The following is a 25,838-nucleotide window of genomic DNA, read 5'->3' on the forward strand; positions in this document are numbered from 1 at the left end:
AAAAGAGTGGCTAAGGTAAATATTGATCCTTTAGAGGATGAGAAGGGAGTTTTAATAATGGGAAATGAGGAAATGGCTGAGGAACTGAACAGGTTTTTTGGGTCGGTCTTCACAGTGGGAGACACAAAAATAACATGCCAGTGACTGATAGAAATGAGGCTATGACAGGTGAGGACCTTGAGAGGATTGTTATCACTAAGGAGGGAGTGATGGACAAGCTAATGGGGCTAAAGGTAGACAAGTCTCCTGGCCCTGATGGAATGCATCCCAGAGTGCTAAAAGAGATGGCTAGGGAAATTGCAGATGCACTAGTGATAATTTACCGAAATTCACTAGACTCTGGGGTGGTCCCGGCGGACTGGAAATTAGCAAACGTGACACCACTGTTTAAAAAAGGAGGTAGGCAGAGAGCGGGTAATTATAGGCCAGTGAGCTTAACTTCGGTAGTAGGGGAGATGCTGGAATCTATCATCAAGGAAGAAAGAGCACGGTAATCATAGTGGTTAGCACAATTGCTTCACAGCTCCAGGGTCCCAGGTTCGATTCCCGGCTTGGGTCACTATTTGTGTGGAATCTGCACGTTCTCCCCGTGTCTGCGTGGGTTTCCTCCGGGTGCTCCGGTTTCCTCCCACAGTCCAAAGATGTGCAGGTTAGGTGGATTGGCCATGATAAATTGCCCTTAAGTGTCCAAAATTGCCCTTATAGAATATAGAACAGTACAGCACAGAACAGGCCCTTCGGCCCTCTATGTTGTGCCGAGCAATGATCACCCTACTTAAACCCACGTAACCCGTATACCCGTAACTCAACAATCCCCCCATTAACCTTACACTACGGGCAATTTAGCATGGCCAATCCACCTAACCCGCACATCTTTGGACTGTGGGAGGAAACCGGAGCACCCGGAGGAAACCCACGCACACACGGGGAGGACGTGCAGACTCCACACAGACAGTGACCCAGCCGGGAATCGAACCTGGGACCCTGGAGCTGTGAAGCATTGATGCTAACCACCATGCTACCGTGAGGCCCTAGTGTTGGGTGGGGTTACTGGGTTATGGGGATAGGACGGGGGTGTGGGCTTGAGTATGGTGCTCGTTCCAAGAGCCGGTGCAGACTCGATGGGCTGAATGGCCTCCTGTACTGTAAATTCTATTATTCTATGATTCTATGAAATAGCGAGGCATCTGGATGGAAATTGTCCCATTGGGCAGACGCAGCATGGGTTCATAAAGGGCAGGTCGTACCTAACTAATTTAGTGGAATTTTTTGAGGCCATTACTAGTGCAGTAGATAACGGGGAGCCAATGGATCTGGTATATCTGGATTTCCAGAAAGCCTTTGACAAGGTGCCACACAAAAGGTTGCTGCATATCATAAAGATGCATGGCATTAAGGGTAAAGTAGTAGCATGGATAGAGGATTGGTTAATTAATAGAAAGCAAAGAGTTGGGATAAATGGGTGTTTCTCTGGTTGGCAATCAGTAGCTAGTGGTGTCCCTCAGGGATCCGTGTTGGGCCCACAATTGTTCACAATTTATATAGATGATTTGGAGTTGAGGACCAAGGACAATGTGTCCAAGTTTGCAAATGACACTAAGATGGGTGGTAAAACAAAAAGTGCAGAGGATACTGGAAGTCTGCAGAGGGATTTGGATAGGTTAAGTCAGGGGTGGGCAAACTACGGCCCGCGGGCCGTCTTTATGCGGCCCACCAAGTCATTAAAAAAAATAAAAAATAAAAATTTTTTTTTTTTTTTTAAATTATTTTTTTAAGGTTAATGGGGGGGGGGGGGGCTGTTGGGTTACTGGTATAGGGTGGATACGTTGACTTGAGTAGGGTGATCATTGCTCGGCACAACATCGAGGGCCGAAGGGCCTGTTCTGCGCTGTACTGTTCTATGTTCTATATGAGGCGCCCAGAATCATAACCGGGTGAAGTAATTATTTTACTTAATATACTATGCGGCCCTTTAAAATTGTGAATTTCTGAATGTGGCCCTTGCATGGAAAAGTTTGCCCACCCCTGGGTTAAGTGAATGGGAAGGGGTCTGGCAGATGGAATACAATGTTGACAAATGTGAGGTCATCCATTTTGGTAGGAATAACAGCAAACGGGATTATTATTTAAATGATAAAACATTAAAACATGCTGTTGTGCAGAGAGACATGGGTGTGCTAGTGCATGAGTGTTGGGTGGGGTTACTGGGTTATGGGGCTAGGGTGTTGATCTTGGGTAGGGTGCTCTGTCCAGGAGCCGGTGCAGACTCAATGGGCTGAATTACCTCCTCTTGCACTGTAAATTCTATGATTCTATGAGTCGCAATAAGTTATATACGGATGCAACAGGTGATTAAGAAGGCAAATGGAATTTTGTCCTTCATTGCTAGAGGGATGGAGTTTAAGACTAGGGAGGTTATGCTGCAATTGTATAAGGTGTTAGTGCGGCCACACCTGGAGTATTGTGTTCAGTTTTGGTCTCCTTACTTGAGAAAGGACGTACTGGCGCTGGAGGGTGTGCAGAGGAGATTCACTAGGTTAATCCCAGAGCTGAAGGGGTTGGATTATGAGGAGAGGTTGAGTAGACTGGGACTGTACTCGTTGGAATTTAGAAGGATGAGGGGGGATCTTATAGAAACATTTAAAATTATGAAGGGAATAGATAGGATAGATGCGGGCAGGTTGTTTCCACTGGCGGGTGAAAGCAGAACTGGGCTAAATCGCTGGCTTTTTAAAGCAGACCGAGGCAGGCCAGCAGCACGGTTCGATTCCCGTACCAGCCTCCCCGGACAAGCGCCGGAATGTGGCGACTAGGGGCTTTTCACAGTGACTTCATTGAAGCCTACTCGTGACAATAAGCGATTTTCATTTCATAGCCTCAAAATAAGGGGAAGTAGATTTAGGACTGAGTTTAGGAGGAACTTCTTCACCCAAAGGGTTGTGAATCTATGGAATTCCTTGCCCAGTGAAGCAGTTGAGGCTCCTTCATTAAATGTTTTTAAGATAAAGATAGATAGTTTTTTGAAGAATAAAGGAATTAAGGGTTATGGTGTTCGGGCCGGGAAGTGGAGCTGAGTCCACAAAACATCAGCCATGATCTAATTGAATGGCGGAGCAGGCTCGAGGGGCCAGATGGCCTACTCCTGCTCCTCGTTCTTATGTTCTTATCCTCATAACTTTCATTCTCCATGTTGGGAACAATTCTTGCACTGTTTAGATATTAACGTGGTGAACTGCAAGGAGATCATTACTCTGTCCTTGGGTGGTGGAAATGCATGCGATTTGTATTTAAATTGTAGATTTGCATCTGGAAGGAGGACATCTTTAAATTGTTAACTTGTTCACAAAGGACAGTGTGTTTTATTTTTGCTGATTTGTACTGTAGTAGCACATTGGTTTTCATTTGTACCTGGCTGAACATTTGACTCCCTCCTGTTTTATTTTGCTCTCTCTCCTCTCTGTACTGGATGCCTTTCATCATTCTCTCATCTGTCATCACATCATCATTCTCCTCTCTTCTGCCTGTGTCCCTGTAGATGAGTTGTATGCTCAGAAGTTGAAGTATAAGGCGATCAGTGAGGAATTGGACCATGCGCTCAACGATATGACATCAATGTAAATCTTTTTCTTTGTGCCTGTTGCATCTGTACACCTCAATTCTCCAAATAAACTCCCCTGTACTTACTGCACCTCCTTTGTCTGTCCATCAAACTGATTCTAACTCCTTCCTTTGTTCCACTCTGTCTCTTAACTGCAGTACACTAATGTTGACATATTTATTTAATTGATTTACCGCGATTGTTTTTACATCTCGTTCATGACATGAGATTGGCTGTGCTTGACCATGGAAGTACAATGTTGTACCTCTGGCATAATAATGCCTGTTTAAGTCAAGATTCCAGAATAACATCAGTGTGCCTTGTTCAAATCCTTAGTCCAGTTTTTCTAACCCTACGTAATCCCTGGAGTTCATTTGTTGGGGGGGGTGGAGAAAGACAAAAACTTTGGTCAGTTCTGCCTGTGTGTTTCACCAGATTAACTGTCTTGTTTCAATAACGGAGATTCATTTGCTTTGGAAAATATGTCTTTTCACCCAAAGCAAACGCGACCTGGACAGAATTAGCCTTGTGTTTGGATGTGGACGCCTCTTCTATTGTTACGATTGTGTGTGGCGCGTGTGTGGGTGTGGCGCGTGTGTGGGTGTGGCGCGTGTGTGGGTGTGGCGCGTGTGTGGGTGTGGCGCGTGTGTGGGTGTGGCGCGTGTGTGGGTGTGGCGCGTGTGTGGGTGTGGCGCGTGTGTGGGTGTGGCGCGTGTGTGGGTGTGGCGCGTGTGTGGGTGTGGCGCGTGTGTGGGTGTGGCGCGTGTGTGGGTGTGGCGCGTGTGTGGGTGTGGCGCGTGTGTGGGTGTGGCGCGGGTGTGGGTGTGGCGCGGGTGTGGCGCGTGTGTGGGTGTGGCGCGTGTGTGGGTGTGGCGCGTGTGTGGGTGTGGCGCGGGTGTGGGTGTGGCGCGGGTGTGGCGTGTGTGTGGGTGTGGCGTGTGGGTGTGGCGTGTGGGTGGCGTGTGTGGCGTGGGTGTGGTGTGTGTGTGTGTGTGGCGTGTGTGTGGTGTGTGTGTGAGAGTGTATAAATGTAACTCGTAACTTCAGTCCGTTTCCTTCTGTTAAACTAATCAATAGATGATTAGAAAACTCATACTTTGTTACTATTCTCATCCCACTGACTGCTCCTCCATCTCCTTGCGTGCTTTTACTTTTCTGTCCTCGGGTAATTAATGCATCTTTCTTGCTCAAACATCTGCATTGCAAAGTTCACAATTAGACTGATTTTTCTCTTTCACTGGCACACCTGGAGTTCGTGACAGGATGTCCAGGTGATGGTTTTGCTCTCCGACACACTTGCAAATTTAAATTTGCTAGAAAGTACCCTGCTTCCTCTCACTTGGCTAATCTGAAATGAGGCATATTGTTAATATGTGTTTGGCGAGTTTCATTTAGAATTTTCAGGCAGTCACCGTTTTTATTTAGTCCGTTTTTACTCTGCGCTAGGAAAACATTTAAGGTACAGACCGCGTGGTGCTACCGACCTAGTAACCCAGAGATCCTAATGTCAAACCCCACAACAACAAACGGCCTATGGACAACGAATTGAACAAACCTGGCCAAATTCATCAGAGGAAACTATGACGATGGTTGTAAAGGACGCCCATCGCCATTTTTGGAGTGTCCAATAATGGGCCCAAATTGAGGTCTTGCACCACCCACATCTTGAACAAAAAGAAATGGTGGAAAGTTCAAAATATTTTGGTTTTGTTTGGAGACTAAGCAAGTTTGGGGTCAGCACGGTGGCGCAGTGGTTAGCACGGTTGCTTCACAGAGCCCGAGTTCAATTCCAGCCTCGGGTGAGTCTGCGGAGTTTGCACGTTCTCCCCGTCTCTGTGTTACAAAGAACAAAGAAAATTACAGCACAGGAACAGGCCCTTCGGCCCTCCCAGCCTGCGCCGATCCAGATCCTTTATCTAAACCTGTCTCCTATTTTCCAAGGTCTACTTCCCTCTGTTCCCGCCCGTTCATATACCTGTCTAGATGCTTCTTAAATGGTGCTATCGTGCCCACCTCTACCACCTCAGCTGGTAAAGCGTACCAGGCACCCACCACCCTCTGCGTAAAAAACTTTCCACGCACATCTCCCTTAAACTTTCCCCCTTTCACTTTGAAATCGTGACCCCCTGTAATTGACACCCCCACTCTTGGAAAAAGCTTGTTGCTATCCACCCTGTCCATACCTCTCATCATTTTGTAGACCTCAATTTTGTAGACCTCAACCTCCGTCTTTCCAATGAAAACAATCCTAATCTGCTCAACCTTTCTTCATAGCTAGCACCCTCCATACCAGGCAACATCCTGGTGAACCTCCTCTGCACCCTCTTCAAAGCATCCACATCCTTCTGGTGATGTGGCGACCAGAACTGCACACAGTATTCCAAATGTAGCCGAACCAAAGTCCTATACAACTGGATTGGATTTGTTTATTGTCACGTGTACCGAGGTACAGTGAAAAGTATTTTTCTGCAAGCAGCTCAACAGATCATTCAGTACATGGGAAGAAAAGGGAATTAAACGGAATTCAAGAAAATATATGAGAATACATAATAGGGCAACACAATATATACAATGTAACTACATAAGCATTGGCATCGGATGAAGCAGACATGGGTGTAGTGTTAATGAGGTCAGTCCATAAGAGGGTCATTTAGGAGTCTGGTAACATCGGGGGAAGAAGCTGTTTTTTGAGTCTGTTCGTGCGTGTTCTCAGACTTCTGAATCTCCTGCCCGATGGAAGAAGTTGGAAAAGTGAGTAAGCCGGGTGGGAGGGATCCTTGATTATGCTGCCCGCTTTCCCCCGGCAGTGGGAGGTGTAGATGGACTCAATGAATGGGAGGCAGGTTCGTGTGATGGACTGGGCGGTATTCACGACTCTCTGAAGTTCCTTGCGGTCCTGGGCCGAGCAGTTGCCATACCAGGCTGTGATGCAGCCCGATAGGATGCTCTCTATAGTGCATCTGTAAAAGTTGGTAAGGGTTAATGTGGACATGCCAAATTTCCTTAGTTTCCTGAGGAAGTATAGGCGCTGTTGTGCTTTCTTGGTGATAGCGTCAACTGTAACATGACCTGCCAACTCTTGTACTCAATACCCCGTCCGATGAAGGCAAGCTTGCTATATGCCTTCTTGACCACTCTATCAACCTGCGTTGCCACCTTCAGGGTACAATGGACCTGAACTCCCAGATCCCTCTGTACATCAATTTTCCCCAGGACCCTTCCATTGACCATATAGTCCGCTCTTGAATTTGATCTTCCAAAATGCATCACCTCGCATTTGCCTGGATTGAACTCCATCTGCCATTTCTCTGCCCAACTCTCCAATCTATCTATGCTTTGTTGTATTCTCTGACAGTCCTCCTCGCTATCTGCAACTCCACCAACCTTTGTATCATCTGCAAACTTGCTAATCAGACCACCTATACCTTCCTCCAGGTCATTTATGTAGATCACAAACAACAGTGGTCCGAGCACGGATCCCTGTGGAACACCACTAGTCACCCTTCTCCATTTTGAGACACTCCCTTCCACCACTACTCTCTGTCTCCTGTTGCCCAGCCAGTTCTTTATCAATCTAGCTAGTACACCCTGAACCCCATACAACTTCACTTTTTCCATCAACCTGCCATGTGAAACCTTATCAAACGCCTTACTAAAGTCCATGTATATGACATCTACAGCCCTTCCCTCATCAATTAACTTTGTCACTTCCTCAATGAATTCTATTAGGTTTGTAAGGCATGACCTTCCCTGCACAAAACCATGCTGCCTATCACTGATAAGTCTATTTTCTTCAATATGTGAATAGATCCTATCCCTCAGTATCTTCTCCAACAGTTTGCCTACCACTGACATCAAGCTCACAGGTCTATAATTCCCTGGATTATCCCTGCTACCCTTCTTAAACAAATGGACAACATTAGCAATTCTCCAGTTCTCCGGGACCTCACCCGTGCTCAAGGATGCTGCAAAGATATCTGTTAAGGCCCCAGCTATTTCGACCCTCTCTTCCCTCAGTAACCTGGGACAGATCCCATCCGGTCCTGGGGACTTGTCCACCTCAATGTCTTATTTAGAATACCCAAAACTCCCCCTTCCGTATGACAACTTGACCTAGAGTATTTAAACATCAATCCCTAGCCTCAACATCCGTCTTGTCCCTCTCCTTTGTGAATACCAATGCAAAGTACTCATTAAGAATCTCACCCATTTCCTGAGTCCACACATAAATTCCCTCTTTTGTCTTTGAGTGGGCCAATCCTTTCTCTAGTTACCCTCTTGCTCCTTGCATACGAATAAAAGGCTTTGGGATTTTCCTTAACCCTGTTAGCCAAAGATATTTCATGGCCCCTTTTAGCCCTCTTTATTGCGCGTTTGAGATTCGTCCTACTTTCCCGATATTCCTCCAAAGCTTCATCAGTTTTGAGTTGCCTCGATCCTATGTATGCTTCCTTTTTCATCTTAGCTAGTCTCACAATTTCACCCGTCATCCATGGTTCCCTAATCTTGCCATTTCTATCTCTCATTTTCACAGGAACATGTCTGGCCTGCACTCTAATCAACCTTTCCTTAAAAGACTCCCACATTTCAAATGTGGATTTACCCTTAAACAGCTGCTCCCAATCCACATTCCCTAGCTCCTGCCGAATTTTGTTATACTCTGCCTTTCCCCAATTTAGCACTCTTCCTTTCGGACCACACTTGTCCTTGTCCATGAGTATTCTAAAACTTACGGAATTGTGATCGCTATTCCCAAAGTAATCACCGACTGAAACCACCTGGCCGGGATCATTCCCCAATACCAGGTCCAGTATGGCCCCTTCCCGAGTTGGACTATTTACATACTGCTCTAAAAAACTCTCCTGGATGCTCCTTACAAACTCTGCTCCATCTACGCCTCCAACACTACACGAATCCCATTCAATGTTGGGGAAGTTAAAATCTCCCATCACAACCACCCTATTGCTCCTACATTTTTCTATAATCTGTCTGCATATTTGTACCTCTACTTCATGCTCGCTTTTGGGAGGCCTGTAGTAAAGTCCCAACAATGTTACTGCACCCTTCCTATTTCTCAGCTCCACTCATATTGCCTCAGTGCTCGAATCCTCCATCATGCCCTCCTTAATCACAGCTGTGATATCATCTTTGACGAGTAATGCAACTCCTCCACCCCTTCTACCTCCCTCTCTATCCCTCATGAAGCATCTATACCCTGGGCTATTCAGTTGCCAGTCCTGTCCTTCCCTCAGCCAAGTCTCAGTAATACCAATAACATCATATTCTCAGGTACTGATCCAAGCCCTAAGTTCATCTGCCTTACTGCTACACTTCTCGCATTAAAACAAATGCACCTCAGACCACCTGTCCCTTTGCGTTCATCAACTCTTCCCTGTCTACCTGTGTTGGATTCCTCTTGTGAGACGAGTCTTTTCAACATCGCCTAGTGTGGCCCAGGAACCCCACTCTGCCAGAGCATTCACTGCTCCACGTGCTGCAGCAACAAAGGCAGTGGACCAAGATGGTGCAAGAGTCACTGGCCTTTGTTTACTCAGAGCTCTTTGTTGGCTGGTGTTTAGAAGCTGCATTACCAACTCAGATTGTCAAGGACAAGCGTCACAGCATCATCGAATTCCTACAGTGCAGAAGGAAGCCATTCAGTCCATCCAGGTCTGCACCAACCCTTGGAAAGACCACCCCAGGTCCAATCCCCCACCCTATTCCTGCAACCTCGCCATAAGGGGCAATTTAGCATGGCCAATCCACCTAACCTGCACATCTTTGGACTGTGGGAGGAAACTGGAGCACCCAGAGGAAACCCACGCAGACACTGGGAGAACGTGCAGACTTCACACAGACAGTAACCCAGCGGGGAATCGAACCCGGGACCCTGGCGCTGTGAAGCAGCTGTGCTAACCACTGTGCTACCGTGTTGCTTTACCCACTCCTCTACAGCCCGAGTAACAGTGAAAGAGTCACTTTCTTTGCTTGAAGAATAAGACGCACATCTGTCCCCATCATGTCTGCGCTAACCTTTCAACTAGGGCAATTGTTCTCATTCCCTCTTCCTCCTGAACTCTTACTGCCTAATCTACCTTCAATTGTGGTGTTTGTGAAGGTAGCCACAACCACATGTGGCTGAAAGAATCTTTAGTCAGGGTTGTAGTGCAAGGTTACACAGTGGATTACTGCTGTTTTGCATGAACAACCTCTTTCCAGTTTATGCTCCAGTAATGATGCAACTCTCTAATCTATGTGGCGGACTTTGCACTGTTTGTGTTAGAGAAAACCAAATTAGTTTTGAATATCCATAGAATCCCAACAGTGCAGAAGGAGGCTATGCTGCCTATCCAGTCTGCACCGACTGCACCTAACCTGCACACCTTTGGACTATGGGAGGAAACGGGAGCACCCGGAGGAAACCCACGCAGACACGGGGAGAAAGTGCAAACTCCACACAGACAGTCGCCTACGGCTAAAATCGGTATGGTGGCGCAGTGTTTAGCACTGCTGCCTCACAGCACCAAGGACCCGGGTTCGATCTCTGCCCCGATCACTGTCCATGCGGTATTTGCACATTCTCACCCCCCCCCCAACCCAAAAGTGTGCAGGGTAAGTGGATTGGTCACGCTAAATGCCCCTTAATTAGGGAAAAAAGCGAATTGTGTATTCCAAACTTTTTTTTTAATAAACAACACTAACCACAGTGCCACCTAATGAGATTTGACATTGTCCCAGTTAAGTCATTTTTAAGCTGAGAATGGACCCGATGGAAATACTTAATTAGATGCTACAAATAACTCGATTAGTTAGCGACAACTGCCTAGCAGGACGGGTAGTAATTCCAAACTTGTGCAAAATGAGATCCAGCTAATTGACTCTTAATCTGACAAACATTCTCCTTCCTAAAACCTTCTGTTTGGTATGGCTTTGCACTGGACTTCAAACTGGAATCTATCCAGAGCTGTTCAAATCCTTTGCTCCTTTACATTATTTTTTATTTTTATTTTTTTATTTGCCTTCAGCTTTCATCTGTTTCTCTCATTCATTTTTGTTCTGTCCCTTTTCTCGTGTAGATAAACTGCTTCACTGCAATGTCAAAGACATCTTCAATCCGCTGGCTTTTGTTTCTGAATTCTTCACTGCGGTTCTAAGTGGGCTGAATCTCTTGCTCTACCTGTCCCAGCAGCTAATTCAGGCTTTCAGTTACATCAGTCACTCTCTCCTCATTGTACAGTGTCTCTTCATAGCCTAAATGTAAAATAAAGACCTTTCTCGATGAACCGAATCCTTCTGCCATTTCTTTAATTTATTACTGAACGGCAGCTGGAAAAATAAAACCAAGTTTATGCTTCACACTGCAGCAAAATGCTTTTGTGGCAGTTGCTTTATTTCTCGCTTTGATTCTGTCTCCATGCATGTTTACCATCAGATGTGGACCGTACTGTTATTGAGTTGAGTGATGTGAGTTGCTGCAATGTTGGCTTTAGTCGATGATCATTGTCTGCCCATGAGCGTTCCATGTAAGCGGATGATGCCAGCCTTTCAGTAAGCAGCCAGAGACATCCACAGCACAGAAAAGGCCCATTGTGACCCTTCAGGAGTTGAAGGCAGCCTATGCAACTGTGCAATGAATGTTCATCCGTCTGAATTTGACAAAATCAAACGTGGAATTTAAGATTTTAAGGATGTCCAACCTTCTGTAACCTTGAGAGTGGAAAGTTTCTACTTAATTACTCGAGTTGCCTCCAATTGGGAGGTTAAGCTGTGACCTGTGTTTAAAATGAAGTGATGGCAGGGTGGTGACTAGCATTTTGCTTCATTTGGGAGCACTGTGAATGAAGAAATGGACCTCCGAATGGACCTCCGAATACAAACCACTGAAGTTGAAACTAAAAAGCAAACGTGTATTTACCAAAATACAGCAGGGTAGCATGGTGGTTAGCATCAATGCTTCACAGCTCCAGGGTCCCAGGTTCGATTCCCGGCTGGGTCACTGTCTGTGTGGAGTCTGCACGTCCTCCCCGTGTGTGCGTGGGTTTCCTCCGGGTGCTCCGGTTTCCTCCCACAGTCCAAAGATGTGCGGGTTAGGTGGATTGGCCAGGCTAAATTGCCCTTAGTGTCCTAAAAAATAAGGTTAATGGGGGTTGTTGGGTTACTGGTATAGGGTGGATACGTGGGTTTGAGTAGGGTGATCATTGCTCGGCACAACATCGAGGGCCGAAGGGCCTGTTCTGTACTGTTCTAATTCTAATTCTAAAAATAAATCTACATTCAATAGACATCTGTGGGAAATGTCAAGCTGGACCAGTTTCCACTGAAAGTACTGAACGAGGTTAAATAATCTTTTTCAAGTGTATAATTTTCTCCCTCCCCCAGAATAGAAAGAGAATCTCTTTTCCTTTTTACCATAGCTTTCAAAGGCTTTTCACAGTAACTTCATTGAAGCCTACTTGTGACAATAAGCTATTATTATTATTATCTGGATTATAATCGTGTGAGTCAATATGCTGAGCCCGTAGAATCTATTTGCCATTAATGTACTCTTCAGATCTGTGTATCTGTTGGACTCTATTCCAACCTCCAGTTTAACTGCCCAATCAGAATGGGGTTTACCTGCATAATTGGTGTTTTGAACTTTTGAGCCATTCAGAAACTGTCCGGTGAATGTAGGAAGAGAAACCGACTGAATCTTTCCTTTTGGTTCATCGAGTGTACGTGTCGGTAAGGGTGAGATTTAACCCTTCATATTCACCACACACCAAAACAGAAAAACCGAATTGCCAATTGCACAAATTGCAATCACTTATTCTGTAATTTAAAGAGTTTTGAGAGATCAAAACAATGGGCCATGGATGTGACTGTAAATCGAATGTGACTGTAAATCGATGAGTTCAAGACAAATTTCCATTGCTCAGAGAGTAGTGAGTATGTGATACTTGCTTGGAGTAATTGAGGCAGAGGACAGAGGTGCATTGGAGGGGAAGCTAGGTCAGTATCAGGGGGAGAAAGAAATAGAAGTTCTGTTGCTAGATGGAGTTTAGTGGTGGATGTCTCGGAGATCAGCCGGGCTGACTCTTTCTCACTGTTGGGATAATTTGTCAAGTGCACCCTTTCGTTTCTATCTGCTGACCTGATGAGGACCAAATAGCGCATTGCAGCTAATTTCCTGCAGTTGGACAAAGTGAAGAATGGTGCATCAATAAAAAATCATTTTGAACGTGTTGTCTTGAGCTCAGTTGAATCCTGCAGAGATTGTTAACTTGGGGAACCTTGGTCACTGTAGTTGGGACAAATATTCCCTTTTGATGGCTCAAGAATGGTTGAGCACCTTTGCTGATAAGTGGTGCAGTGGTTAGCACTGCTGCCTCACGGCGAAGGGACTGGGTTCACTGGGTGTGGAGTTTGCACGTTCTCCCGGTGTCTGCGTGAGTTTCCTCCAGAGCCTCCGGGTGCTCTGGTTTCCCCCCCACAGTCCAAAAATGTGCAGATTAGGTGGATTGGCCATGATAAATTGCCCTTGGTGTCCAGGGAAGTGTAGGTTAGGTGGGGTTACGGGAGTAGGGAGTGGGCTAGTTAGGGTGTGTGCTGTTTCAGTGGGTCAGTGCAGACTCGATGTGCCAAATGGCCGCCTCCTACTCTGGAGGGAGGGATTCTATGTGCTTTTTTTTTCGTTATCCTTAACTTGCTAGAATTCCCAGTCCCTCCCCCTCTAATATATGTAGCTATTCCTGAACCTCGCTGTGCATTGTGGGTGACCCAGTTCGTTTCGCAAACTTTGAGAAAGTTGGCAGCATATTAAATATGTGTTGCTTTGCCCGAATTACTACTTGTGAATGGTATTAAGGCATTTTCCTGCCGTTCATGGCAGCCTGCACACTGGATGTTTCTTTGAGTGATTAATCCTCTAGGATTGTCCTAGGGCCTCCAGGAATTAAAAATTAATGTCCTGGAAACTGGTGTAAGCAATAGCGTGTAGGAAAATCACAGGGGTCTTACAAATACATTTTTTTCATTTAATTGAAGAGTCATGAGAAAAGTTTATTTTTGGAGAAAAGTTGGATTTCTTTATTCTTTCATCGGATGGGGTGTTGCTGGAGTTTGTTTCCCAACTCTGATTGCCCCTGAGTGGATTGCTCGGCCTTTCAGAGGATAGTAAAGAGACAACAATATTGTGAATCAGGATTCACATGTAGGCCAGACCAGGTAAGGACGGCAGATTTCCTTCCCCAAAGGATATTAGCGAACCAAATAGGTTTTAAATACAAACCATGATGGTTATCATAATCGCCATGACTGAGACGAGGTTGAAACTTGCTGTTTTCCATCCGTCTGAACAGCCTTATTCCTCTTAGGATTCATCCAGGGGAGCAGATGAAGAAATGATCGAGATTCCTTTGCACCTACTACAGATCTCTCACTCTTGCATGCTTCTCCCCCAGCCTCGTTCTGCACTGGACGAGGAGGGATTACGCTCTTGTTTCTAGGTAGAGATTAGTTAAGAATCATTCAAGAAGGAAAGAAATAAATCATCACAGACTCTCAGAATTGTTACAGCGCAGAAGTCTACTTGGCCCATCGCATCTGCACTAGCTCTCTCACTTAGTGCCATACTCCCACTGTGTCCCTGTAACCCTGCACATTTCCCTTTTTAGATGACAGTCTTGTTGCCTTTCGAGTACTTTGATTCAATTTGTTTCCCACACGATCTTGGGCAGCACTTTCCTACTCTACCCACTCGCTGGGTGAAAAAAGGTTTTCCTCGTGCCACTATTTTGTTTCTTTTACTAATTTTAAATTTCATTTAGTTTTTTCAATAAATTTTGAATACCCAATTCATTTTTTCTAATTAAGGGGCAATTTGGCATGGCCAATCCACCTACCCTGTGCATCTTTGGGCTGTGGGGGCGCAACCCACGCAGATACGGGGAGAATGTGCAGATTCCACATGACAGTGACTCGGGGCCAGGATTCGAACCCGGGTCCTCAGCGCCGCAGTCCCAGTGCTAACCACTGTGCCACATACTGCGCTTCTCTCTAGGGTACAATATGCTTCATTATCTCGACTTCCCACCTTTCTGCCTCCTTGTGCAACTAGAGGTGCGGTTCCCTCTTACTCCAGCACCTCATTTAGAATTGTGCTCTTTATTTTTAAAAAAAATGTTTATTTACGGTTTTACATTAAGAATGTAACAAAACCACAAGATTGATACAGCAACCAAGAAGGCAGCTCAACAAACCCGGATACAGAGGGAGACAGGAGAGCAGTATAACTGGCTCAATATGATCATTAGACATAACCTGATGCTTCTATAAACCCACGAGGGAGAAAGCTGACAAAGCCATGAAAGCCTGGTCCAATGGAGCACATCTTCCCACACAGCCATTGATCATAATTGTCACCAGGGTTCAGGGTACATTTTTCGCACTATGTTCGGGGCATGCACCAACATATATCTCCCTCCACTCCAGCAGTGGCAAAGGCACCAATGACCCACCACAACCTCCTGTCCACGGATATCAGACCCATCTGCACCCATGCAGGAACCAATCACGGATTCTTTACACCCACACTTCAAAACAAAAATTACACCGAAAATATGCGAGAACCCCCGATGTAAAAGGGGGATATATATATCTCACACCACACACTACCCTGTCTCAGGCCCACTGCCCCTTTATTGTCTTTTCCATGTTCTGTCTTCCAGAATTAATCACTAGACATTTCTCCACATTGAGCTTCATCTCCAGTTCTCTGCCAATTCAATCCATCAAGTTGTCTTTTTCTGATCCTTTTCTGCAATGTGGCTGGCAAGGCTAACATTTGTTACCTAATTTCCCCTGAGCTGGATTGCCCTGCTCGCCCATTTCGGAGGGTCCAACCACATTGCTGTGGGTCTGGAGTCGCATATAGGCCAGACCGGGTAAGGTTGGCAGATTTCCTTCCCTGAAGGGTATTTAGTGAACCAGGCAGATTTTTACGATGCCTTTGCTCACCGACTTCCCGCTGCCGTAGCTTGTGGGGGGGTCTAGTCATCGTTATCGCGGATCCCCTGCCGCTATTCTGGCCTCCAACAAATGTTGCAAATTAGAAGCTAAGCAAGTTGTCAGAAACAAAGTTGGTCGAAGTGGAGAGTAAATAAGAGAGTAAATAAGGCCCTCCAGCCCTGTTTAACGTCGGACCTCTATGAGCATGTGTGTGTTATTTACGGTTTCCTTCTAGAATTTACAGTGCAGAAGGAGGCCATTCAGCCTATCAAGCCTATACCGGCCCTTGGAAAGAGCACCCTCCTTAATCCCAAGCCTCCACCCTATCCAAGTAACCCCAACTAACCTTTTGGACACTAAGGGCAATGTATCTTGGCCAATCCACCTAACCTGCACATCTTTGGACTGTGGGAGAAAACTGGAGCGCCCGGAGGAAACCCACGCACACAGGGGGAGAATGTGCAGACTCCACACAGACAGTGACCCGAGGCCGGAATAGAACCCGGGTCCCTGGCGCTGTGAGGCAGCAGTGCTAACCAGTGTGCTGCTGTGCTGCCCTTCAGAAAAAAAATTATTCCTCCCCCTCCTGTGCCCCAAATGCTCTGTGTCTGGTATCGTGTCACTCTGTACAAAACCCCTCGCGCACATACGCACACGCATGCACGCACACGCTCCAGCCTACCAGCTGCGCTGTTGCAGTGAGTCCCCTAATTGAAATGTTGCGGAAGATGTTTGTGTTTTGCTGAAGTTCAGAGAAACAAGTGTTTTATAAAAATCAAAGGTGGGAAGTGAAAACCCCCAGGTTTCTCAGACTATTGGACAAGTGTTTTTTGATAATTAAAAATAAATGCAGATGCTGGCTATTGTAAAATTGAGAACAAAAGATGCTGGTGAAACATAGCGGATGCGTTGGCGTCTGTGAGGGAGTAAACACAATACATATTCTGGCTCTTCACCATTCTGATCAAGGACATGCACCAGGGAGTCTAGTTTGCCCCTGATATTGACTTTCCCGGTGCATTTCTAGTATTTTCTATGTTTACGTTTTTTGGGAATATTTGTCAGAACGTTTCTGTGGGTTAGAGCACTGTCCAGGGCCCAGACTCATCGGTTAATCCCAGAGCTGAAGGGGTTGGATTATGAGGAGAGGTTGAGTAGACTGGAACTGTACTCGTTGGAATTTAGAAGGATGAGGGGGGATCTTATCGAAACATTTAAAATTATGAAGGGAATAGATAGGATAGATGCGGGCAGGTTGTTTCCACTGGCGGGTGAACGCAGAACTAGGGGGCATAGCCTCAAAATAAGGGGAAGTAGAACAAAGAACAACAAAGAAAATTACAGCACAAGAACAGGCCCTTCGGCCCTCCCAGCCTGCGCCGATCCAGATCCTTTATCTAAACCTGTCTCGTATTTTCCAAGGTCTACTTCCCTCTGTTCCCGCCCATTCATATACCTGTCTAGATGCTTCTTAAATGATGCTATCGTGCCCGCCTCTACCACCACCGCTGGTAAAGTGTTCCAGGCACCCACCACCCTCTGCGTAAAAAAAACTTTCCACGCACATCTCCCTTAAACTTTCCCCCTCTCGCCTTGAAATCGTGACCCCTTGTAACTGACACCCCCACTCTTGGGAAAAGCTTGTTGCTATCCATCCTGTCCATACCTCTCATAATTTTGTAGACCTCAATCAGGTCCCCCCTCAACCTCCGTCTTTCCAACGAAAACAATCCTAATCTACTCAACCTTTCTTCATAGCTAGCACCCTCCATACCAGGCAACATCCTGGTGAACCTCCTCTGCACCCTCTCCAAGGCATCCACATCCTTCTGGTAATGTGGCGACCAGAACTGCACGCAGTATTCCAAATGTGGCCGAACCAAAGTCCTATACAACTGTAACATGACCTGCCGACTCTTGTACTCAATACCCCGTCCAATGAAGGCAAGCATGCTGTATGCCTTCTTGACCACTCTACCGACCTGTGTTGCCACCTTCAGGGGCAGTAGATTTAGGACTGAGTTTAGGAGGAAGTTCTTCACCCAAAGGGTTGTGAATCTATGGAATTCCTTGCCCAGTGAAGCAGTTGAGGCTCCTTCATTACATGTTTTTAAGGTAAAGATAAATAGTTTTTTGAAGAATAAAGGGATTAAGGGTTATGGTGTTTGGGCCGGAAAGTGGCGCCGAGTCCACAAAAGATCAGCGATGATCTCATTGAATGGTGGAGCAGGCTCGAGGGGCCAGATGGCCTACTCCTGCTCCTAGTTCTTATGTTCTTATACCTCATGAGTCAGTGTGGTTTACAGGGTTCTCGGTGACTGTCACTGGTCGATTGGTTAGACTATTTGAGGAGTGGTACTGTGAATAATTTACTTTGGCCTTGTACGTACATGTCTCACTCGGTTAAAGGTCGGAAGGGAATTGAATGAATTATTGAAGATCACTAGGGTTCCATAGCCCCATGATGCTGGGGAGGAAACAAGCTCAGGTCAGAGATTGGGAGGCACAATTGCAGCTGCTTTCCTCCTGAACCCACACCTGGAAGCTCAGGTCTGTTCCCAATTCAGGATGCTGGAATTTACCCCCAAGTTACAAATTTGACCACCATTCGCTTCAAACCATCCAATTAAATTTGGCATATGTTAGGCAAAACATATACAGCTGGAAGTAGCGAACGGCTACATCTGTCCTGATGCAATGAATGCGTATGTTACTGTTAGGAAAGTCTCAGTATTTCTGCCTCTTATTTTGTTTGGCAGATCATTCAAAGCATCGCTTTCGGCATAAAATCTATTTTAATATCCCAACGTATCTGATTATCTCAGTATTTTGTTATTCCCAAGTTTAACTCCCAAGTAATCTATGCCCACAAACTCGACAGCGTAGACCATTCATCCCATGTTGTCTTCTGACTTGGGGCAGTCTATAAACAAACCCCACTGCCTTCCTCTGCCTATATCCCACTGCCTATATCCCCACTGCCTATATCCCCCCTGCCTATATCCCCCCTGCCTATATCCCCCCTGCCTATATCCCCCCTGCCTATATCCCCCTGCCTATATCCCCCCTGCCTATATCCACCTTGCCTATATCCCCCCTGCCTATATCCCCACTGCCTTTATCCCCCCTGCCTATATCCCCACTGCCTATATCCCCCCTGCCTATATCCCCCTGCCTATATCCCCCTGCCTATATCCCCCCTGCCTATATTCCCCCTGCCTATATTCCCCCTGCCTATATTCCCCCTGCCTATATCCCCCCTGCCTATATCCCCCCTGCCTATATCCCCCCTGCCTATATCCCCCCTGCCTATATCCCCCCTGCCTATATCCCCCCTGCCTATATCCCCCCTGCCTATATCCCCCCTGCCTATATCCCCCCTGCCTATATCCCCCCTGCCTATATCCCCCCTGCCTATATCCCCCCTGCCTATATCCCCCCTGCCTATATCCCCCCTGCCTATATCCCCCCTGCCTATATCCCCCCTGCCTATATCCCCACTGCCTATATCCCCACTGCCTATATCCCCCACTGCCTATATCCCCCACTGCCTATATCCCCCACTGCCTATATCCCCCCTGCCTATATCCCCTCTGCCTATATCCCCACTGCCTATATCCCCACTGCCTATATCCCCCCTGCCTATATCCCCCCTGCCTGTATCCCCCCTGCCTGTATCCCCCCTGCCTGTATCCCCCCTGCCTGTATCCCCCCCTGCCTGTATCCCCCCTGCCTGTATCCCCCCTGCCTGTATCCCCCCTGCCTGTATCCCCCCTGCCTGTATCCCCCCTGCCTGTATCCCCACTGCCTGTATCCCCCCTGCCTGTATCCCCCCCTGCCTGTATCCCCCCCTGCCTGTATCCCACTGCCTGTATCCCCACTGCCTGTATCCCCACTGCCTGTATCCCCACTGCCTGTATCCCCACTGCCTGTATCCCCCCTGCCTGTATCCCCCCTGCCTGTATCCCCACTGCCTGTATCCCCCTGCCTGTATCCCCACTGCCTGTATCCCCACTGCCTGTATCCCCACCTGCCTGTATCCCCCCTGCCTGTATCCCCCCTGCCTGTAGCCCCCTCTGCCTGTATCCCCCCTGCCTGTATCCCCCCTGCCTGTATCCCCCCTGCCTATATCCCCCTCTGCCTATATCCCCCCTGCCTATATCCCCCCTGCCTATATCCCCCTGCCTATATCCCCCCTGCCTATATCCCCCCTGCCTATATCCCCCCTGCCTATATCCCCCCTGCCTATATCCCCCCTGCCTATATCCCCCCTGCCTATATCCCCCCTGCCTATATCCCCCCTGCCTATATCCCCCCTGCCTATATCCCCCCTGCCTATATCCCCCCTGCCTATATCCCCCCTGCCTATATCCCCCCTGCCTATATCCCCCCTGCCTATATCCCCCTGCCTATATCCCCCCTGCCTATATCCCCCCTGCCTATATCCCCCTGCCTATATCCCCCCTGCCTATATCCCCCCTGCCTATATCCCCCCTGCCTATATCCCCCCTGCCTATATCCCCCCTGCCTATATCCCCCCTGCCTATATCCCCCCTGCCTATATCCCCCTGCCTATATCCCCCCTGCCTATATCCCCCTGCCTATATCCCCCCTGCCTATATCCCCCCTGCCTATATCCCCCCTGCCTATATCCCCCCTGCCTATATCCCCCCTGCCTATATCCCCCCTGCCTATATCCCCCCTGCCTATATCCCCCCTGCCTATATCCCCCCTGCCTATATCCCCCCTGCCTATATCCCCCCGCCTATATCCCCCCGCCTATATCCCCCCGCCTATATCCCCCCTGCCTATATCCCCCCTGCCTATATCCCCCCTGCCTATATCCCCCCTGCCTATATCCCCCCTGCCTATATCCCCCCTGCCGATATCCCCCCTGCCTATATCCCCCCTGCCTATATCCCCCCTGCCTATATCCCCACTGCCTATATCCCCCCTGCCTATATTCCCCCCTGCCTATATCCCCGCTGACTTCCTCTGCCTATATCCCCCTGCCTATATCCCCCCTGCCTATATCCCCCCTGCCTATATCCCCCCTGCCTATATCCCCCCTGCCTATATCCCCACTGCCTTCCTCTGCCTATATCCCCCCTGCCTATCTCCCCACTTCCTATATCCCCACTTCCTATATCACCCCTGCCTATATCCCCCCTGCCTATATCCCCACTTCCTATATCCCCACTGCCTATATCCCCCCCTGCCTATATTCCCCCTGCCTATATTCCCCCTGCCTATATTCCCCCTGCCTATATTCCCCCTGCCTATATCCCCCCTGCCTATATCCCCCCTGCCTATATCCCCCCTGCCTATATCCCCCCTGCCTATATCCCCCCTGCCTATATCCCCCCTGCCTATATCCCCCCTGCCTATATCCCCCCTGCCTATATCCCCCTGCCTATATCCCCCCTGCCTATATCCCCCCTGCCTATATCCCCCCTGCCTATATCCCCCCTGCCTATATCCCCCCTGCCTATATCCCCCCCTGCCTATATCCCCCCTGCCTATATCCCCCCTGCCTATATCCCCACTGCCTATATCCCCACTTCCTATATCCCCCCCTGCCTATATCCCCCCTGCCTATATCCCCCCTGCCTATATCCCCCCTGCCTATATCCCCCCTGCCTATATCCCCCCTGCCTATATCCCCCCTGCCTATATCCCCCCTGCCTATATCCCCCCTGCCTATATCCCCGCTGACTTCCTCTGCCTATATCCCCCCTGCCTATATCCCCCCTGCCTATATCCCCCCTGCCTATATCCCCCCTGCCTATATCCCCCCTGCCTATATCCCCCCTGCCTATATCCCCCTGCCTATATCCCCGCTGACTTCCTCTTCCTATATCCCCCCTGCCTATATCCCCCCTGCCTATATCCCCCCTGCCTATATCCCCCCTGCCTATATCCCCCCTGCCTATATCCCCCCTGCCTATATCCCCCCTGCCTATATCCCCCCTGCCTATATCCCCCCTGCCTATATCCCCCCTGCCTATATCCCCCCTGCCTATATCCCCCCTGCCTATATCCCCCCTGCCTATATCCCCCCTGCCTATATCCCCCCTGCCTATATCCCCCTGCCTATATCCCCCCTGCCTATATCCCCCCTGCCTATATCCCCCCTGCCTATATCCCCCCCGCCTATATCCCCCCGCCTATATCCCCCCGCCTATATCCCCCCCCGCCTATATCCCCCCCGCCTATATCCCCCCCGCCTATATCCCCCCCGCCTATATCCCCCCCGCCTATATCCCCCCCGCCTATATCCCCCCCGCCTATATCCCCCCCGCCTATATCCCCCCCCGCCTATATCCCCCCCGCCTATATCCCCCCCGCCTATATCCCCCCCGCCTATATCCCCCCCGCCTATATCCCCCCCGCCTATATCCCCCCCGCCTATATCCCCCCCGCCTATATCCCCCCCGCCTATATCCCCCCCGCCTATATCCCCCCCGCCTATATCCCCCCCGCCTATATCCCCCCCGCCTATATCCCCCCCGCCTATATCCCCCCGCCTATATCCCCCCGGCCTATATCCCCCCGCCTATATCCCCCCGGCCTATATCCCCCCGGCCTATATCCCCCCCGCCTATATCCCCCCCGCCTATATCCCCCCCGCCTATATCCCCCACTGCCTATATCCCCCACTGCCTATATCCCCCACTGCCTATATCCCCACTGCCTATATCCCCACTGCCTTCCCCTGTTGAAAGATGCATTCATAAAAACGTGGCCCCTCGAGCCTGCTCCGCCATTCAGTGAGATCATGGCTGATCTTTTGAGGACTCAGCTCCACTTTCCGGCCCGAACACCAAAACCCTTAATCCCTTTATTCTTCAAAAAACTATCTATCTTTATCTTAAAATCATTTTACGAAGGAGCCTCAACTGTTTCACTGGGCAAGGAATTCCATAGATTCACAACCCTTTGGGTGAAGAAGTTGCTCCTAAACTCAGTCCTAAATCTACTTCCCCTTATTTTGAGGCTATTCCCCCCCTAGTTCTGCTTTCACCCGCCAGTGGAAACAACCTGCCCGCATCTATCCTATCTATTCCCTTCATAATTTTATATATTTCTATAAGATCCCCCCTCATCCTTCTAAATTCCAACAAGTACAGTCCCAGTCTACTCAACCTATCCTCGCAATCCAACCCCTTCAGCTCTGGGATTAACCTAGTGAATCTCCTCTGCACACCCTCCAGCGCCAGTACGTCCTTTCTCAAGTAAGGAGACCAAAACTGAACACAATACTCCAGGTGTGGCCGCACTAACACCATATACAATTGCAACATAACCTCCCTAGTCTTAAACTCGATCCCTCTAGCAACGAAGGACAAAATTCGATTTGCCTTCTTAATCACCTGTTGCACCTGGAAACCAACCTTCTGTGACTCATGCACTAGCACACCCAAGTCTCTCTGAACAGCAGCATGTTTTAATATTTTATCATTTAATTAATAATCCCTTTTGCTGCTATTCCGACCAAAATGGATAACCCCACATTTGTCAACATTGTATTTCATCTGCCAGGCCCTAGCCCATTCACTTAACCTATCCAAATCCCTCTGCAGACTTCCGGTATCCTCTGCACTTTTCGCTTTACCACTCATCTTCGTGTCATCTGCAAACTTGGACACATTGCCCTTGGTCCCCAAATCCAAATCATCTATGTAAATTGTGAACAATTGTGGGCCCAACACTGATCCCTGAGGGACACCACTAGCTACTGATTGCCAACCAGAGAAACACCCATTAATCCCCACTCTTTGCTTTCTATTAATAACCAATCCTCTATCCATGCTTTCATTAAGTCTCGGCCTCAGAAAGCCCCTCTGGTAATCAGTTGCTGTCTGTCTCTTAATCACCATCTATTTAGACTGTAAAGTTAAAGTTTCTGATAATTCATCCCCTTTTTACTTGATCAACCATTATTGCTCTCCTGTTGCTAACCAAATTGGATCCAATTCCCATATGAAGACAACTTCACCATAGTTGAACTGGAACACTCACTTTTGGAGGTGCTTTGAAGGTGACCCTGTAGAGACTGAATGTCAACCGACTTGTGCACTCAACTCATTTATTACTTCCTGCGCTGGGATAGCAAAATTGCACCAGAAAGTTGAAGAATTGTCAGGTGTGGTAACATTTTTGGCATTGATACTTAATCGACAAAACTGCCTAAGCTCCTGATCAGACCACAGTGCCTGTTTTTGGCTTTTTTTTGCCACTCATTTAATGACTGGCTTGGTCATTTTCAAAATCTTTTTCTTCCAAATGAGGTACTAGTCAGTCGCTAATAAGGGTGCAGTGCAACACTGGTTCAGACCTTACTGGGGCAAGTTGTGAAACTTTAGATTGACACCAGAAATAAATTCCACGTGGCGACCGCTGTAGTGGCCAAGCAACACAGGAATGTCGGGCATTTAACCTGTCCCATCTGTTCTCCCAATCATTGAAATCATTATCTGCAATTTAATAATAATCTTTATTTAGTGTCACAAGTAGGCTTACATGAACACTGCAATGACGTTATTGTGAAAATCCCCTAGTCGCCACATTCCGGCGCCTGTTTTGGTACACAGAATTCAGAATGTCCAAATTACCTCACAGCACGTCTTGCGGGACTTGTGGGAGGAAACCGGAGCCCACGGAGGAAACCCACGCAGACACGGGGAGGACGTACAGACTCCGCACAGACAGTGACCCAAGCCGGGAATCGAACCCGGGTGCCTGGTGCTGTGAAGCAACAGTGCTAACCACTGTGCTGCATGCCACCCAATTCTATTTACCTACCTTTGCTCCATTTTCTTTAATACCTGTGGGTCAACAGAAATCTACCTGTTTTCATTTTAAAAGATAAAATTGATCGAGCATGAATTGCCATATGCGGAAGAGTTCCAACCTCTGTCTGTTACTTTCACTCTGAATGGACTTTGCCCCAGTCTCCCAAACCAGTGGGAAAACGTTGATCAACGTATCCCTTAACCATTGAAATTCTTGGGAACACCACCATAATTTGGGCAATAAATGCTGGCCAGCCAGCGATGCCCACAGACTGTAAATTAATTATCACAAAATGCTGAAATGTTCAGCAGCATCTGTGTTGAGAGAGAAAAAGTTAATGTATAAATTTGATATTCCACCCAAAGATTTGCGTGATCTCTCCTTCTGTTACGGACAGGAGGGGGGTAAATTTAAACCGTCCTGACTTCCCCACTCACTACCTGTCTAAGCAGAAAGGTGTTTTTTTTTAATGTTGACTTTCTCCCTTTTTTAAATAGTGGGCTGGCACGGTGGCACAGTGGTTAGCACTGCTGCCTCAACTGCTCCAGGGACTCGGGTTCTATTCCGGCCTCGGGTGACTGTCTTTGTGGAATTTGCACATTCTCACATGTCTGCCCGGGTTTTCCTCCGGGTGCTCCGGTTTCCTCCCACAGTCCAAAGATGTGCAGGTTAGGTATTTTGGCTGTGCCAATTTGCCCTTCATGTTCAAAAGGTTGGGTGGGGTTACTGGGTTACGGGGATAAGGTAGAGGCGTGGACTTAAGTAGGGTGTTCTTTCCAAGGGCCGGTGCAGACTCGATGGGCCAAGACTGTAAATTCTATGATTCGATGCAATATTTTTTCCAATCTTTAAATTTGGAGTGTTCCAATCTTCTGTCAATAACTTGCACAGCAAACTTGAGGTAAGATAAAATAAAAAGTGTTGATTTATTTTTATAATGAGGCCTTGCAACATCCACCCCTTCTGCACACGCACAATGAATAGGGGATAAGGAAAATGGAAGTGGGTTCAGGGCATGACCACATGTGTCCAGAATGAGAAATCTAATGGACGGTTTCTGGCTGACTGACTGTTGGATGATCCATCTTTCCATAAGTGAGACATTCACGCTGGGAGAAGGCAAGTAGAGTGAGTTAGTCTTGGAAGCACAGGGTCCGAGGTTCCATTAGTTTGCAGTTTTGATGAGGGCCAGAGTTCTTTCTGCTGATACTGCTTGATGGTAGATAGCACAGGCTGCTTGTCTGGAGTCCTCTTCTTGTTAGAGGTCAACTAACTGACCATAAAGCCCAAAGACAGTATCATTAAAGGACTTCTGCCAGCCCAAGTCTCAGTCAGGTGACAATGTTTTTGGGTTGTTAAACAAGGCCCTCTGGCTGAAGCCATTGGTTTATAATAGTGAATGTGGGCAGCACGGTGGCGCAGGGGGTTAGCCCTGCTGCCTCATGGCGCCGAGGTC

General features: G+C 47.8%; 1 protein-coding gene across 6 annotated transcripts in view; it reads left to right on the forward strand.

The window, feature by feature from the left end:
- The window catches only part of LOC119956740 (tropomyosin alpha-1 chain), a 61,612-nt gene that overhangs the window by 32,494 nt on the left and 3,280 nt on the right, over positions 1 to 25,838 (forward strand). For 2 of the 6 annotated variants that reach the window (XM_038784080.1, XM_038784083.1), the window contains 2 exons: positions 3,536 to 3,614; positions 10,675 to 10,886. The exons of the other annotated variants lie outside the window; for them this stretch is intronic. In XM_038784080.1, the coding sequence (XP_038640008.1) occupies positions 3,536 to 3,614; positions 10,675 to 10,678 (83 nt within the window). In that variant the 3' untranslated portion in view covers positions 10,679 to 10,886. Of the gene's footprint in view, positions 1 to 3,535; positions 3,615 to 10,674; positions 10,887 to 25,838 lie in introns of those variants that run through there. 6 annotated transcript variants of the gene reach the window in all.

Source organism: Scyliorhinus canicula, chromosome 24, assembly GCF_902713615.1.
Source record: "Scyliorhinus canicula chromosome 24, sScyCan1.1, whole genome shotgun sequence".
In the NCBI taxonomy this organism is placed as follows: Eukaryota; Metazoa; Chordata; class Chondrichthyes; order Carcharhiniformes; family Scyliorhinidae; genus Scyliorhinus; species Scyliorhinus canicula.